Here is a 16,163-nt window from a genome sequence, read left to right on the forward strand (position 1 = left end):
GAAGCGTTGTGTGTGTGTGTGTGTGTGGTTTCTATTCATGTGATGATGAAGCCGGCGGTTCGGTCGGGGTCAGTCTGGGTTCCAGGTGGAGGAGGAGGAGGAGCCCACGAAGCTTTGGAACAGCACACCTGAAACAAAAAAAATTATTCAATTAAATTATCTGAAATTATAACTTTTTTTTTTTTTTTTTAAATCAAAATTGATTTATTGTTTCATGTAAACCACACGCGTGAAAATGATCCCGTTTCAGTTCCACATACAGACTGACAGCCTGTATGTCTGTTAAGGTTAACAGTTCGGAGAACGGATTCATTTATCCAAAAAAAAAAAAAAAAAACGGCCAGAAAATACTCAGTCAAACCCACCAGAGAGTGTTGATCATCATGAGCCGGTTTTCTATTTTGTATGAGCGCTGACGAAGGCAAGTAACAATTAGAACGTTGTTTATGACGTCATATCCTCGAAGGCGAAATCATAAAACACCGTGTTAAGAACAAGCCACTGTGTTACCCATATTAAGCTGTCTAATACATTAGTGTTGTGTGCTAAGTTGTTAATTTGGTAAAACCAAAGCAGCCTTTTTGTCATTGCACAACATAGTGAGTGAGTATACGGCGGACTTGTTAGACAACTGTTGTTGAATTTATTTTTATGTATCATGTCCCTGATGGTGTTCCGTAGTTTTCTGTCGTCTAAATTCTTCCGGGTAGAAACAGGGACTCCCGGAAGGCGGAACACACCGACGAGCAGCGAGTCGCTGCCACAACAGAGACTTGAAGCAGCAACTCCTGTCCATTCCTGATTACTTCCTGCCCTCAGACGGGCTCTCAGCTCTCGCCCCGCCGTCTCTCTATGCTGCTGCCTCGGCTTTCGACCCTCGGCCGGCCGCTAGCCGGCTGGGGCCGGAGGTCACGCCGGGTGGGCTGCCTCCAGTCCCGCGGCCTCTCCGTCACCTGTGACCGTCGTCGAGCGGCCGGTTCCGGGGAAGGCGACGCTCAGCCCGGGGTCGCTTCCGACCTGGTACGGTACCGGGACACCGTGCTCCTCCCCCGGACCGACTTCCCCATGAAGCTGAGCGGCCAGAAGCTGCTGGAGCGAGAGTTGGAGATCCAGAAGGTGAAACACTCCCAGTAGTTAAGGAGCAAGTCACGTGACTTGAATGTGCCCTGTCTGTCATCCTCATCCTCCGTGATCAGACTCTAGTCTAGACCATAGATATATATGCTCTAGAACAGCAGGCAGTGGGCTACAGTTTAGACTGGTGGAGCCACAGGGGGGTAGCGGAGCAGCAGCAGATGGATGGAGTGTTTTGGTGACCCGCCTCATAGGAGGAAAATGTATATCATATATCAAAATACATGTAAACATGTGCTTTAATTTGTATTGAAAATGATCAAAAAGTGTCTCGTGTTTAGCTGAATTAGCTCTTTCTGAAAACACTGGAAACATAGAGCAAATACAGCTGTTTGATGACGGACTGACTGTTAATGTAATTTCTTCTGACGGAAATAAAACTGCTTAACAGTCAGGATATGGCCCCCGGGCCTTTGTGTGTGTGTGTGTGTGTGTGTGTGTGTGTGTGTGTGTGTGTGTGTGCGCGCGCGTTGTCCACCTAGACTTAGAGACTTAGACTCAGACAAACTTTATTGATCCCCTTTGGGATGACTCCCTCAGGGAAGTTAAAACTTAAAACCTGTCCTCTGTAGGGGTGTGGCTTCGCTGAGCTCTACCAATGGCAGAGGTCCAGGAAGGCCAAGAAGGAGTTCTGCCTCCACGACGGGCCGCCCTACGCCAACGGAGACCCTCACGTGGGACACGCCCTCAACAAGGTGCGCTGCCGCCGCCCTATCGTCTCACACAGAGCGCAGGCAGAGGGCGCCAACAAGCCTGGTGTTTAAAGTAGACCTGCATCCAGTTCATTCTAGTTTCATTCCAGTTCATTCTAGTTTCAAAGTGAAATCTGCTTTATTGATTGACGGCCGACCTGAACAGCAATGAAGCCGATACGTGACCTCGACTTTTCACAGTAACCTACAGCAGCAGCACATATAAAAACTAAATAGAGCAACACTGTACATGAAAATCAACTGCACCCACCAAGTTTCACATCATTGACTTCCTGCCTGAACCATTCTACCTGCTGATGCACCTGAGACCAGATAGATAGATACTAGATAGATAGATACTAGATGGATACTAGATGGATGGATCGCTCCTACCTGTCAGAATGAGTCTACCTGCAGTCATTGACTTGGTCGCCACATGTGAAGCGCCTTCAGTTGTTGGTTTCATGCTTCTGAAACACGCTGCCCCCTGGTGGTGAGAACCTGCACACTGACTTTAATGGCCGCGGTTTGCTGCGGAGCCGCCATTGCGCTGCAGACTCTCTCAGTGTGACTTGAGTTTAAGACCCTCCCTCCCTCCTGGGCCAGATCCTGAAGGACATCCGGAACCGGTTTGAGGTTCTACGGGGCCGCCAGGTCCACTACGTCCCGGGCTGGGACTGCCACGGCCTGCCCATCGAGCTCAAGGCGCTGGGCCAGGAGGGGGCGCGGGGCCTCAGCCCGCTGCAGCTCCGCCACAAAGGTGAGGAGTCGTGAGTGTGTGTCAGTGTGTTTGGAGAGTGGGGGGTCAGGAAGTAGTGCTGGCAGGGGGGCTTGGGAGCCTGGCCTCACTTCCTCTCTCTCCGCCCTGCTCAGCCCGGGTCTTCGCCCAGGAGGCCGTGGCCCGGCAGAAGGCTGCGTTCCAGCGCTGGGGGGTGATGGCCGACTGGGACTGCTGCTACCTCACCCTGGACGGCCCCTACCAGGCCGCACAGCTCAAGCTCTTCCAGGAGATGCACAGCAAGGTGGGACACTTCCTCTTTACTGTGGGGGTGGGCCCTCTGGTCTGACTCCGCCCCCATCTGGACTGACTCCGCCCCCTCTGCTGCTCTGCAGGGTTTCATCTACCAGGACTTCAAGCCCGTCTTCTGGTCTCCATCCTCCAGGTTGGTCCGGACTCCGGCACTGTGTGTGTGTGTGTGTGTGTGTGTGTGTGTGTGTGTGTGGGGAGCGCGCGCATGCATCTTCATGTGTGTGTTTGTGTGTGTGTGTGAGAGCAGAACAGCGCTGGCTGAAGCAGAGTTGGAGTACGACCCTGAGCACCTGAGCAGATCCGTCTACGCCACCTTCGCCCTGTCGACGCCGCCACCACCACTGGCTGGTCAGACACACACACACACACACACACACACACACACACACACACACACAGCTTAGTTGTGTTGTTGTGTGTAGTGCTACAACTGGAGCGTGTATGTGTGTGTGAGCAGGTGTGGACGGTGTCTCTGTGGTGGTGTGGACCACCCAGCCCTGGACAATCCCAGCCAATCAGGCTGTCTGCTTCATGCCCAAAGCCCAGTGAGTCTGACACCCATCACACACACACACACACACACACACACACACGCACAGCTTTATACACACATTTCAGTGTCAGAATACTTTATTATTTCCCAGAGGAAATGAACGTGTGTGTGCGTGTGCGTGTGCGTGTGTGTGTGTGTGCGTGTGTGTGTGTGTGTGTGTGTGTGTGTGTGTGTGTGTGTGTGTGTGTGTGTGTGTGTGTGTGTGTGTGTGTGTGCAGGTACTCTGTGGTGAGGAGGACAGACAACTCTCAGCTGCTGCTGGTGGCCTCAGAACGTGTGGCCAGCATGGTGGCGCTGCTGAGCACCGAGCTGGAACACGTGTGCACCATCACAGGTAACACACACACACACACACACACACACACACACACACACACACACACACACACACACACACACACAGTGCTGATGGCATCTCTGCAGGCTCCCAGCTGGAAGGCGGAGTCTGCAGGCATCCAACCATCCCTGACAAGGAAGTGAAGCTGCTGCCGGCCAATCATGTGACCATGGCCAAGGGGACGGGATTGGTCCACACGGCGCCGGCCCACGGCATGGACGACTACAGCGTAGCGTCGCACTTTGACCTCCCTGTGGTGGGTGGAGCCTGAAATAACATCGGCAGCAACAGCAGGAGGAGGAGGATGTGGTGGGGTTGTGACCTCTGACTGTGTGTGTGTGTGTGTGTGTGTGTGTGTGTGTGTGTGTGTGTGTGTGTGTGTGTGTGTGTGTGTGTCCTCCCCAGGAGTGCCTGGTGGACGAGGACGGCAGGTTCACGGAGGAGGCGGGGCCAGAGCTGCAGCATCTGGTGGTGATGACAGAGGGGACGGACAAAGGTGGGGGGGTCCGAGACCCACACACACACACGAAGATACATGAAGATACGCACACACATACCGACACACACACACACACACTCTCTAAGTGTGTGCTTGTGTGTGGTGCAGTAATCTCCATGCTGCAGGCAGGGGGCGCTCTGCTGAAGGAGGAGCCCTGCGTCCACAGCTACCCCTGTGACTGGAGGACCAAGCAGCCTGTGGTCATCCGGCCCAGCAGGCAGTGGTTCGTCCACACGGGGGCGCTAAGGGACAAGGCCAAGGTGAGCGAAGAGGACTGGCGCCACCTCCTGCTCTGCATCAGCACCTGCTCACGTGTGTGTGTGTGTGTGTGTGTGTGTGGTGCAGGAGGCCTTGCAGAAGGTGACCTTCCTGCCTGAGTCGGCCCGCAGCAGCCTGCTGGACCTGCTGGACCGCAGGACCTACTGGTGCATCTCCAGGCAGAGGAGCTGGGGTGTCCCCGTGCCCGTCTTCTACCACCGCACCACTGGGGCGGCGCTCATCACCAAGTCAGTGCCCACCGTCACCGCCCACCGCCCTAGCACACACACACACACACACACTCACACACACTGACTGAAGGTGTCCCTGCAGACACTCGGTGTCCCACATCTCCAAGCTCTTCAAGGAGACAGGAAGTGACTGCTGGTGGGAACTTCCTGTGGAGGAGCTGCTGCCACAGGAAGTCCTGACGAAGGTGAGAGGAGTGAGTGTGTGTGGGTGTGTGTATGTGTGTGTTGGTCTCCTGCTCTCACTGGCTCCCTCCACTGGTTCCTCAGAGCAAGGCACCTGGTTCCCCCAGCGACTATGTGAGAGGAGACGACGTCCTGGACATCTGGTTTGACAGCGGAGCCTCGTGGGCCGCCGTGCTGGAAGGTGTGTGTGTGTGTGTGTGTGTGTGTGTGTGTGTGTGTGTGTGTGTGTGTGTGTGTGTGTGTGTGTGTGTGTGTGTGTGTGTGTGTGTGTGTGTGTGTGTGTGTGCCAACTGGACATCACACACTCTCTCCAGCTACATCGCCCTCTACTATTCACTGTAATAGTCACTATGTTAGGGGCTACACCAAGTGTGGGCAAACTACGGCCCGGGGCCCATATGCGGCCTGTTAAGCTTTTTCATCCAGCCCACAGAATTTTATATGTTGATACTACGACCTTTTAATAGGTTTCATTTGTATTTGTTTGACCACATGGCTACAATCTCAAGCAGGCGTGGGCAAACTATGGCCCGGGGGGCCCGTGAAAGCTTTTTAACTCCGACCGAACTTGAAGAAATTAAATGAAATTAATAGTCGGTGATAAAACAGCTGTATTTCCTCCGTGTTTCCAGTGTTTTCAGAGTCATTTCAATAAGAGTCACTACATAGTGGCTACATGAGAACCGTCAGTAGAGGGCGCCAGTAGGTGATTTCAGCCTCAGTTCGACAGGCCTTAGAGGCCGTGTGAGTGCACCAGCGCTCCCTGCAGACCGAGTCATGGTGGTGGTGGAGGAGGCTGTTTGAATGGGATGGCTCAGCCTTCCACTGTGTGTTGTCCCCAGAGGAGACAGAGTGGGGCGCCGACGAGCCGGAGTCCCGCCTTGGCTGGCTTCCTGCGCCGCTTCGCCGCCCTCTGCTGTCAGGTTGTTTTACTGCAGCTGCTGCTGCTGAAGCAGCCACTGTGTTTTCCACACACTCTCCTGCACTGTCAGCAGTCTGTCTGTCTGGCCCCACTTCCTGTTTCCTGTCTGCTCTGGCAGGTTCCACTTCCTGTTTCCTGTCTGCTCTGGCAGGTTCCACTTCCTGTTTGGTCGTTTCCACTTCCTGTCTGCTTCTTGATTTAGCTGTCTTGGGAGGTCCTGAAGCAGCGTGAGGGGTTCAAGGAGAAGCCTTAGCTCCTCCTCCTCCTCCTCCTCCACCTTCTCCTCTTTGCATGTTACATAACAGAGCGCCTCCATGTGGTCAACGGCAGCACAGTCGGCTGCATTTTCTCTTCCAGGATTTGGGCTGTAACTGCCTGTAACCTGCCTGAAAACACCTGGCTAACACCTGGGCGGAGCTTCCTGACATCAGCGCACTAATACTTCCTGAGTCTGTTCTTCCTCCCAGCATTGGCTGACCTCTGACCTCTGACCCCCCTGCAGACTCTGACTCCACAGCTGATGTGTATGTGGAGGGGAAGGACCAGCTGGGCGGTTGGTTCCAGTCCTCGCTGCTCACCAGCGTAGCCGTCAGGAACAAGGCCCCCTACAGGTCAGTGGAGGAACTGCGGCCCAACCATCCACACTGCATGGAGTTCAGTCAGGCTGCTTCTATTGAGAGTGTGTGTGTGATGTGTGCAGGTCCCTGGTGGTCCATGGCTTCGCTGTTAGTGAGTCGGGCCTCAAGATGTCCAAGTCTGTGGGGAATGTGGTCGACCCTGATGATGTCATCAACGGCGGGAAGGTCAGAGCGGCAGCTTCCTGGTCACGTGACCTTGGTCCCGAGGCCAATGGGCTGTGTTGTGTGTCTACAGGCAGGGGGCGCCGAAGCCTTCGGTGCTGACGTGCTGCGCTGGTGGGTGGCAGAGTCCAACGTCTTCTCTGAGGTCCAGATCGGACCGGCGGCGCTGAGCTCAGCAAGGGACAACGTCAACAGGGTGAGAGTCACATGACCCTGGGAGGATGGGGGAGGGGCAGTCCCTCAATGTGTGTGGGACTTAAAAATCTCCAATCGAAAGATTTATTAATACATTTGAATTTATAAGGCGCCTTTCAAGGCGCTCCAGGTCGCCGTACAACAGTTAGAAAACAAGGATATAAAGTCACAAGATAAAAACAATACAATACAAACCAAACAATACCCCAGCAGTTAAGTGTATGGCGAGGGGCAGAGGGTTGAAGGCTGCAACCCCCATGGAGGACAGACGGAAAGAGGGGGCGGACAGGTTTGGAGGGGCAAGGTTATGGATGCTTTAAATGTATGGAGGAGGATCTTGTAATCAAGGCGGAGTTTAAATGGGAGGCAGTGGAGTAGGTGAAGAACAGGGGTTCTGGTGTTAATACGGGCAGCAGCGTACTGATCCAGTTAGAGATTGTGGAGGAGTTTGTGAGGGAGACCAAAGAGAAGGGAGTTACAATAGTCCAGATGTGAACTGCCTTTCAGGTCAAAGGTCAAATGTCATCCTGTCAGCCTTTTTATTGGCCTTTACTTTTGTATTATGGTCTAATGGGGGAAAAATGCTTTTTGAGCCAGATGGGATTTTGGCTGCAGTACCACGAGTGGCCACTGGAGAAGAATCACTGCACTGCTGTATTGCCAGTCTGATATCCAGTTCTTATTGTGTGTGTGTGTGTGTGTGTGTGTGTGTGTGTGTGTGTGTGTGTGTGTGTGTGTGTGTGTGTGTGTGTGTGTGTGTGTGTGTGTGTGTGTGTGTGTGTGTGTGTGTGCTCCAGCTGAGGAACACAGTGAGGTTCTTGCTGGGGAACCTGCAGGACTTTGATCCTGCTGTCCAGGCGGTGGAGGCGTCTCAGCTGCGCTACATCGACCAGTACCTGCTGCACCTGCTCAGGGACTTCAGCATCAAGGTCAGAGGTCACCGAGGCCCCACCCCTCAGCACCGCTGAGGACCACCACCATCACCACTCACCGCTCTCTCTCTCTCTCTGTCTGTCTCTCTCTTTCTCTCTCTCTGTCTGTCTCTCTCTGTCTCTCTCACTCCGTTTCTCTCTCTCTCTCTGTCTCTCTGTCTCTGTCTTTCTCTCTGTCTCTGTCTCTCTCTCTCTGTCTCTGTCTTTCTCTCTCTCTCTCTCTCTCTCTCTCTCTCTCTCTCTCTCTCTCTCTCTCTCCAGGTGACTGATGCCTACAGCCAGTTTGATGCGGGTCGGGTGGTCCGCCTCCTCCAGTCCTTCATCACCAGGGATTTGTCCAGTTTCTACTTCAGCATCGTCAAGGATCGGTAGGCCACGCCCCCCGTCCTCCCGTTCCCACTCAGCCACTCATCCTCACCCTCTCACCCCTCTCCCCTTGCAGGCTGTACTGTGACCCTGAGGACTCGCTGGCCCGCCGCTCCTGTCAGACGGTTCTGGAGGAGATCCTGGACGGCGTGACCCGGGCCGCCGCCCCCATCCTGCCCCACCTGGCCGAGGAGGTGTACCTGCATGCCCCGGGACACCCAGGTGGGCAGGTCACCCAACTGGCTGATTTAAAGAAAAGAAAGATTTATTGTGAACTGTGTTTCAGGTCAAAGGTCAGTCGCTTGTTCTTCATTTGATCAGGCGTTATTGCGCTCCAGTCATGGATGTATTATAAGAACTGGATAGCAGACTGGCAATGTGGGCGGGGGTGCCAAATTCTTTTTATAGTGGTCACTGGAGGTACTGCAGCAAAAAAATTCCATTGGGCCCAAAACGCATTTTTCGCCATTAGACCGCATTACAAACGTAGATGCCTATAAGACGGCTAACAGGATGACCTTTGACCCTGAAATGCGATTCATAGCAAATGTCTTTATTGTAATTTTTCACTCATGGTCTTAAAAGGCCATAAAATCACCATGGAATCACCACCCTAGAGTGAGTTACATGGTGAAGCTCCTCCAATATAGATGTAGAAATATATCAGTAGATAATTGATGTATACGAATACAGAAGGACACTCATAAGTCTATGACAGATATAAGTATAAACATGTAGACCAGGGGTGGGCAAACTACGGCCCGGCGGCCATATGCGGCCTGTTAAGCTTTTTAATTCGGCCTGCTGAAACTTGGAGAAATTATATGAACAGTCAGTCAGTCAGTCATCAAACAGCTGTGTTTCCTCCATATTTTCACTGTTTTCAGAGTCATTTCAATAAAGCGCTAAACACCCTGAACTGTCTCAGAAAACATGGATGAACTACAGCCACTGACTGATTATTAAAAGCCTATAATTTCTTCAAATTTCACCGGATTGAAAATCTTAACGGGGCTGCATATGGTCACCCGGGCCGTGGTTTGCCCACACCTGTCCTAGAGTCCGGGTCTTGGTGGTGAATATGAAGCACAGAGACCATCAGGGTAGTGCATATGCCTGGTGCTGACCTCTGACCTCTCCTCTTCCTTGTGACCCCCGCAGAGGGCGAAACGCTGTTCCGGAGCGGCTGGATCAAGAGCAGCTCGGTGTGGCGGCGGCCGGGCCTGGAGGAGGCGGTGGAGGGGGCTTCTGCCATCCGCGACTCCTTTCTGTCGTCCGTGCCGGGTCGGAATGCCGGCCAGTACGAACTGATCCTGGCCATCCAGCCGGGCCTGCTCTTCGAGCTGATGGAGGTAAAGGTCCAGCCCAAGGTTCAGGCCCAGGTTGAGCCAGAGGTCGAGGCCACCCTCACCTGAGGCTGACCCTAACCCTGCTGAGAGAATGGCCTGACCCCTCACTGCTCGCAGCCTTGGCCACCAGTCTTGTCGTAGTACTCAGGAGTGGTCCTCTTGGTCTGGACAACTTTTTAAGGGTCTGGAGACCACTTTTCAAAGGTCTCAACAACGGTCTAGAGATGGCTTTTGAAGGGGTCTCCAGACCAGGGTCTGGAGAGAAGTCTAGAGCACTCTTTTAAGGGTCTTGGTCTCGGTCTGGGACTGAACCGACTCACTCTGGGTTTCTGATGAAGAGACCGGGTCGACACTCGGCCAACAACACTGCAGTGACACAATAAAATAATAAGAGATAATATCTGTTGCCCCCCCACTCCAGTCCCTGCAGGAGGAGCAGTCGTCCTGCAGCTCTCAGCTGGTGGAGCTGATGATGTCAGCGAGGGTGGATCTGGTGGGTGAGCTGCCCAGGGACCTGCCGCCTGGCGCCCTGCTGAGCCACGGCTCCTTCCTCATCAACCTGGAGGGTGAGTGGGGGGGTCACGGGGTCACTGGATTCACTTTCTCTGTTTCTCTCCACTCCCTCACCAGCGTCTCACTCACTGCTAACTTTCTTTCTGCTGCTAAGTGCGACTTAGAGTCCAGTAAAATACGGCAGACTAGTGAAGAGTCCAGCAGGGGGCGCTGAGTCTGGGGGTCGGCCATCATCGGTTACTGACGGTGTCTTGTGTCTCCTCCCTCTCCCGCCTGTGTGGGGGGGGTCAGGTGGGGTGATCCGTGAGGACTCAGCCTACAGCGTGGCTGCCGTGCCCACCGCCGCCGCCCGCTGCCCTCGCTGCCGCCGCCACACGGCGCCCTCTGCTGGCTGCCTGTGTCGCCGCTGCCAGGACGTCCTGGCGTCCTGACCACCACCACCACCTGCTGCTCCGGCGGAGTCTCTCCTGTAAATATGTCGACAGGAGGGGGCGACGGAGGGTCGTCACCATGTGACCTTTGCCCCACGTCGACGGCGCCACCTCCTGTTTGTAAAATAAACTTGTTTGATTTTTATTCCGCCCTTTTTGTCTGGGACGAGTTTCCGGTGGGAGCGTTTACAGAGCGACACCTAGTGGGTGCTGTGTGAGCTGCTCAGCAGCATTTTAATTGGCTGACAGCGAGGGAGGTGTCAGCGTCGGTAGAAATGAGCTGCAAAGTTGCGCTGCCAGGTGGTCGCTGACTTCCTGTCAGGTGAAATGTTGCATCAGGAGGCTCACTTTGAAAACATCTGGAATACTTTTCCTTCAGTTTGTATTTAATGCTGTCGTGGAATACATTTTATTTTTTTGTTATTGAGATGTCATTATGAAGTAGGAAAACTACCAGTTAAGCTGTCCATCTTTCATAAAGAAGCTTTACTTTCCCTGGAAACTGATTTATAAGCACAACTTCTCACCAGCTGATCTCTCCATCTAATCCAACATATTTAACTTAACACTTGTTAATGACAAAGGACAACTGACTCTCAATTCCGTCATGAATTTATGAATACATTTCCAGTTTCCACTTCCAGCCAAAGAACATCGAGTAGTGTTTGGCGCTGTACCGCCACCAGGGGGAGCACTGCGGCTTCTCAGAAGCTCAGGAACTTGTGATTTATTTTTTCGAACTGCTGGAACATTAAACAGTCAGATTTTTGTTGGAGAAATTGATATAACAAAGAAAGAAAATGCTCCTGTAAATGTGTTAGAAACTGTTTGCAAACCACATATTTACCCTGAGGACAATCATTGTGGAATTAACAGGATTGCAGTGATTGGTTGGTGAGGAGTTTTGTTTAAAAAAAAGGTTTAAAAAGTTTCATTTAAGATTCTGCAAAAGAGTTGCAAAAACTGACAAGATGTAATATTGACATTCATCTGCTGTGTACATTTTGTGGTACGGACGAGGAAACAATGTATTGTTTATTTGATCATATGCATTTTCAGCAGTATTCTGCAATGACGTGCAGCATTACATCAGGGCAGTAGGAGACAGTTTGAGAGAAACACTGGAAGATGATATTTCATTTTCTTTGTACAATCAATTCTGATGCTTGGGGATCGAAGTTTCACATGCCTGAACAAAAATGGTGAGATTCTGATCTAAAATGATGTCTTTGTTTTGGAACTGCATCGCTATGCTGCTACTATTAAAGATTTAAATTAATGTCGACTGCATTTCATGAGGTGGCTGTTCACCTGTGCAGGTGAACCCTGGGCTGCATCTCAATTCATGGTCTGCATCCTTCATCCAAAAGCACGCATGTATTGAAAACTCAATTGTCCGGGTGGGGTGGGGGCGGGGGCGTTGTTTGTCTCTATGTGGCCCTGCGATGAAGTGGCCACTAGTCCAGGGTGTCACCCTGCCACCCTATGGGAGAGGCTCCAGCAGAGGGCCTTGAAAATAGATGGATGGCTGATTTGCACCACCTGTTCTACATGATAAGGCATCATTGTCTACTGACAACCAATCACAGTCATCCGTTCATCGAAGCGGTCCTGATGTGAGCACTGCAGTATTTATTAGGAAGCCCTGGTTCCCTGCTAATTACTGGATCATGCTGTAGAACCAGCGTGAGTGGAGTTGATGGTGTGAGTCGTCTCAGCCGTCGGCCAGCTTGTCCAGGGCGCTGAGCGGCGCCAGGACGCGGTTCCTGTTGGTCTCCACCACGTGTCCGTTCTGGATCATCTCATCAAGAATGATGTGGACTCGGTCCAGGTTGAACATGATCTGACAATGGCAGCACAGGTCAAAGGAAATAGTATAGAATAATAGAAAGGAAAGAAGAAGAAGAGCTGCTGACCCGGAGATCATCTGGGCTGATTTTCTTTCTAATGCAAAGACTTTAATGGTTGGAGGGGGACGGCAGCATATCGGTCATGTGTTTATTGTGCAACAAAAAAGGAAGAGTGGGAAAACAAGGTGACTTATTTTAAACTGGTGCACTGATGGAAACGCCAGAGATCGGATTAGATTGTGTTAGTTGGAGCCAAAGTGGACAGATTCAGGGTTGCGGTCCTGAGTCTCGGTGCCGTCGCTTCCTCCTCACCATTGAGATCAGGACCAGGACTTGATTTAACGACAGATCGTGTGCCATCAAGACCTCTGACCCTCCCAAACACAGACAAACATGTTCTGTTTGGACAGCAGCGCACCGCTGAACATTTAGGTCTCTTGAAATATATAATAATGTATAATCAATGTGTAACGGCACAATATTATTTATATACATCTACATTCACCATAAACGTATTCATGTCCTTCTGTAGTTCTACATTTGAATTATTTATTTATATATATCTACGTCTATATTATGGCTACTTCTATTTCTCACTCTCTTCTCTCTACATTTTTTGTATTTCCTTTTCACCCCAACGGGTCAGAGGTCAGATGACCTTTGACCTTCTTGAGTCTGGATCTCCTCCAGTGCTGTGTCTCAATTCAGGGTCTGCACCCTTGAGACCGAGTGTCCTCAGTCTGAAGGAAGTGTTCTTCGAGTACCCAGCCTAGAAGGACGGCCCAAACCCCGCCTCCCTGGTAACCACCCGGGACGGTCTAGCCTTCGGCGTATTTCATGGTTGCGTCACCGCCGTTCCCTCCTGCTGGCCAACCCCAGAAATTACGTTTTTATAGTATCAAGCTAACCATTGGTTCGCCATCTAGCGATGCCGTTGGATGATCAAATAAGTAAAATCCTACGTTAAAAACTGGATACTTTATGTGAAACTTCAATATTTAGATTTATATGTCGTGTCTTAACCAGTAGATGGCGCTAATTTCACCTGACTTCCCAGGATCCTACGATGCTTTGCAGCAGCACGCAAAGCATCATGGGATACCCAAGTACGCGAAGGATAGTAGCGGTGCATCCTTGGAACCGGCTAAAACGAGGGCGCATTCCGAGTACGCATTTTGAGCGTCCTAAGCACCCTTGGGAATTGGGACAAGCCTTCGCGCAGTGCTATGACGCAACTTCCTTTCAAAATGCGCACTTCAAGGATGCAGACCCTGAATTGAGACACAGCATGGATCTACTCCAGGTTTCTTCCCACCACAGGGGAGTTTTTCCTGGCCACTGTCGCGCCCTGCTGCTCTGGAGGATTTCACTTGGTTTTCATCCGATTGTACGAAGAAGCGCTGAGACGCTATCGGTTGTGATTTAGCACCATACAAATAAAAATTGATTGACTGATTGATTGAGTGGTAGAGCCCATGTTGCTGACCAGATGAACAATGAGCTGAAGGAAAAATCAAAGGATACATCCAGTTCACTCTGTTGGAACACACAGAGATGTTGCAGTCAGACTAAAGCACAGTGATCATCATGTGACTCAGACAGACGCCAGACTCACCACGCGACTGAAGTACTTGTCCAAAACCTCCACAAAGTTGTGAACCAGTTCGTACACCGACAGCTCGTTCTATGGAGACAAGAACGATGCAAAGTTCAGTGCAACGAGTTTGGATCATGTTTCATGTTGGAGTTGATTTGTTTGATTTTTGAGTTGAGTTTAAATGGGTCCCATGAAGACCAGATGTTTGTGTCACAATGCTTTTCACAATAATTTTAGAATGTTTTATATCAACTCACTTGCATCTGCTAGACTGCAGCGTACATTATGCTCAATACAATTGAAAGCTCCCACTAGGATACGGCATTTACAGTTTCACCCTTTCCACACTCACACTTGACCTTTGACATACAAAGGACAGATGTAAATACTACATAGAACATTAAGGATGGATTTTGAAATATTACTTGTAACCCTGTGTGACCGACCTCATTCTCTGTGACTGCGACCACGATGAACAGAGCGGCGTACTGACGGTAAATCAGCTTGAAGTCTTTGTACTCCACAAAGGAACACTGAAAACAAGACAGTTTGAAGAAACACCACACTGTTCACATATCTGCATGATAGAAAAAACAAGATGTTATTAGTAAGATTCTGTGAAAAGAGCCACAAATTCCCATCACTACTAAAAACAATCGAAAAAAAAAAAAACCCAAACAGTGCAGTAATGATGGGTCCATTACCTGCTCTCTCCTGCGGCTCAAGCAGCACCGCACCACGTCAGCCTCCAGCTGGGCCCTCCTGCTGAGCTCCACTGGCTGGTAGTACCTGGACAGTCTGGTCTGACCCTGCCGGTTCACCATCAGCACAAACTTGATCATCCCTTCCGAGCCTGTGAACATGAAGGAAGCGCTCACAGCCCCTGTCTTCATCAAGTCATTCATCTTCTATACCCGCTTATTCCTATTCAGGGTCACGGGGGTCTGCTGGAGCCTCTCCCAGCTGTCTTAAGGCGAAGGCAGGGGACACCCTGGACAAGTCGCCAGTTCATTGCAGGGCCACATAGACACAGACAACCATTCACACTCACATGCACACCTACCGACAATTTAGAGTGTTCAATTGACCTCACATGCATGTTTTTGGAGTGTGGGAGGAAGCCGGAGAACCCGGAGAGAACCCACGCAGACACGGGGAGAACATGCAAACTCCACACAGAAAGGTCCCAGGCCCGGGCCCCGGAATCGAACCCACGACCTTCTTGCTGTGAGGCGGTGGCGCTAACCGTGTCGCACTTTTGTTTTTGTTTTTTTTTTAGCTGTGACGTCAGACGCTAAAACCAAGGGCTTTGAATGGTTTGAGTTGATCCCAAAAGAACAGGTGGTGATTCCAATGAGCAATTTCAAAGGGGTAATAATTATAGTAATACTGACAGACAATCTCTACCAGGAGTAATACTCTGATCCTACTCGCAACCGCACTTTTCTTTTCCATTAATGACAAAAAAAAAAAAAAAAAAAAAAGGTGAGTCGCCACATCGAAAATGCGGGTGTTGATTTTTTACGACGGTCCCTAAACCCGCGCGGTGCTCGCTGTGATATTCAGCGAAGATGCCTTTTTTTTTTTTTTTTTTTTTTTTTTAATAATAGTTCACGCGTTAACAGCCCTGGTGTTCTTTTCTTCACTCAACAATAGCAGCGCGGATGTGCTCGGTGTTGTTTTAATGTCACTATCACAGTTTGAAGCACAAAAAAAAATCGAATATGGAATTCATTTCATTTCGTACCCGAAGAGATTTTGTTCTCTCGTCCATTGAGTTGAAGCGGGAACTCGAACGAAATAAGTTCGTCGTGTTCGATTGCAAGGCAAGAGATAATGCTAAATAAATCTCATGTGTGTCTAAATGATTTGTACTTACTCGGTAGATGTCAGCTCGTCCCTCAGTTGTAAATGACACAACTAGCACAACATCATCATCAACAACCACCACCCAGGAGCAGTTAGTGACAGTGAAACTGGTCTACACAGTATTACCGTGAGCACACAGCTGCGGGTTCACGCTGTGCACCAGAAGGTGCATTACGGTAAAGTTATATTTTAAAAAGGCAAACGTGTCCCCCCCATGCAGCCGATATAAAACTTGCCAGGGTTCTTGTTGCACCCACTAGCCTAGCCTGGCTTGGTCGGCCGGTGGATGGATGACTGCGCATGCTCAGTACCATCCATATCCGGTGTTTTTATGCAGCAAGTTTTCGGTACGTTTTTTTTGTGATATGTTTGTTGTTGTTTTTTATTTGGTTTTTTAAGAGA

At 50.7% G+C, this 16,163-nt stretch overlaps 2 protein-coding genes and 1 long non-coding RNA gene across 5 annotated transcripts; 1 reads left to right on the plus strand and 2 right to left on the minus strand.

Annotated features, from left to right (window-relative positions):
- The first annotated feature begins 704 nt into the window (after positions 1 to 704).
- Positions 705 to 10,590, plus strand: iars2 (isoleucyl-tRNA synthetase 2, mitochondrial). 2 transcript variants are annotated; one of them, XM_076027811.1, is made up of 24 exons: positions 705 to 1,116; positions 1,707 to 1,829; positions 2,433 to 2,586; positions 2,700 to 2,848; positions 2,940 to 2,989; positions 3,104 to 3,204; positions 3,314 to 3,401; positions 3,628 to 3,743; positions 3,833 to 4,002; positions 4,152 to 4,242; positions 4,354 to 4,505; positions 4,591 to 4,751; positions 4,837 to 4,939; positions 5,022 to 5,118; positions 5,780 to 5,860; positions 6,362 to 6,470; positions 6,560 to 6,662; positions 6,733 to 6,855; positions 7,652 to 7,783; positions 8,048 to 8,154; positions 8,229 to 8,374; positions 9,314 to 9,504; positions 9,923 to 10,067; positions 10,306 to 10,590. In XM_076027811.1, the coding sequence occupies exons 1-24, from the start codon at positions 853 to 855 to the stop codon at positions 10,443 to 10,445; spliced, it is 3,096 nt and encodes a 1,031-aa protein (XP_075883926.1). In that variant the 5' UTR covers positions 705 to 852; the 3' UTR covers positions 10,446 to 10,590. The 2 variants fall into 2 exon arrangements, with proteins under 2 accessions (XP_075883926.1, XP_075883927.1); XM_076027812.1 differs by lacking the exon at positions 5,780 to 5,860.
- Positions 10,591 to 11,139: 549 nt separating this feature from the next.
- Positions 11,140 to 16,065, minus strand: ap4s1 (adaptor related protein complex 4 subunit sigma 1). 2 transcript variants are annotated; one of them, XM_076027823.1, is made up of 6 exons: positions 15,772 to 16,065; positions 14,597 to 14,745; positions 14,339 to 14,425; positions 13,911 to 13,979; positions 13,820 to 13,831; positions 11,140 to 12,288 (listed from the first exon to the last, which is right to left on the minus strand). In XM_076027823.1, exons 2-6 carry the CDS (start codon positions 14,732 to 14,734, stop codon positions 12,160 to 12,162), a joined length of 435 nt encoding a protein of 144 aa, XP_075883938.1. In that variant the 5' UTR covers positions 14,735 to 14,745; positions 15,772 to 16,065; the 3' UTR covers positions 11,140 to 12,159. The 2 variants fall into 2 exon arrangements, with proteins under 2 accessions (XP_075883938.1, XP_075883939.1); XM_076027824.1 differs by lacking the exon at positions 13,820 to 13,831 and having other exon boundaries at positions 15,772 to 16,064.
- LOC142889170 (uncharacterized) lies at positions 12,382 to 13,809 on the minus strand. Its single transcript, XR_012926801.1, has 2 exons — positions 13,581 to 13,809; positions 12,382 to 12,960 (listed from the first exon to the last, which is right to left on the minus strand). It is a non-coding gene; the product is annotated as an uncharacterized LOC142889170 (long non-coding RNA).
- Positions 16,066 to 16,163: the final 98 nt, after the last annotated feature.

The sequence above is a fragment of the Nelusetta ayraudi genome, unplaced genomic scaffold (assembly GCF_046127955.1).
Source record: "Nelusetta ayraudi isolate G7.1 ecotype Tasmania unplaced genomic scaffold, CSIRO-AGI_Nayr_v1 ptg000021l, whole genome shotgun sequence".
NCBI lineage: Eukaryota > Metazoa > Chordata > Actinopteri > Tetraodontiformes > Monacanthidae > Nelusetta > Nelusetta ayraudi.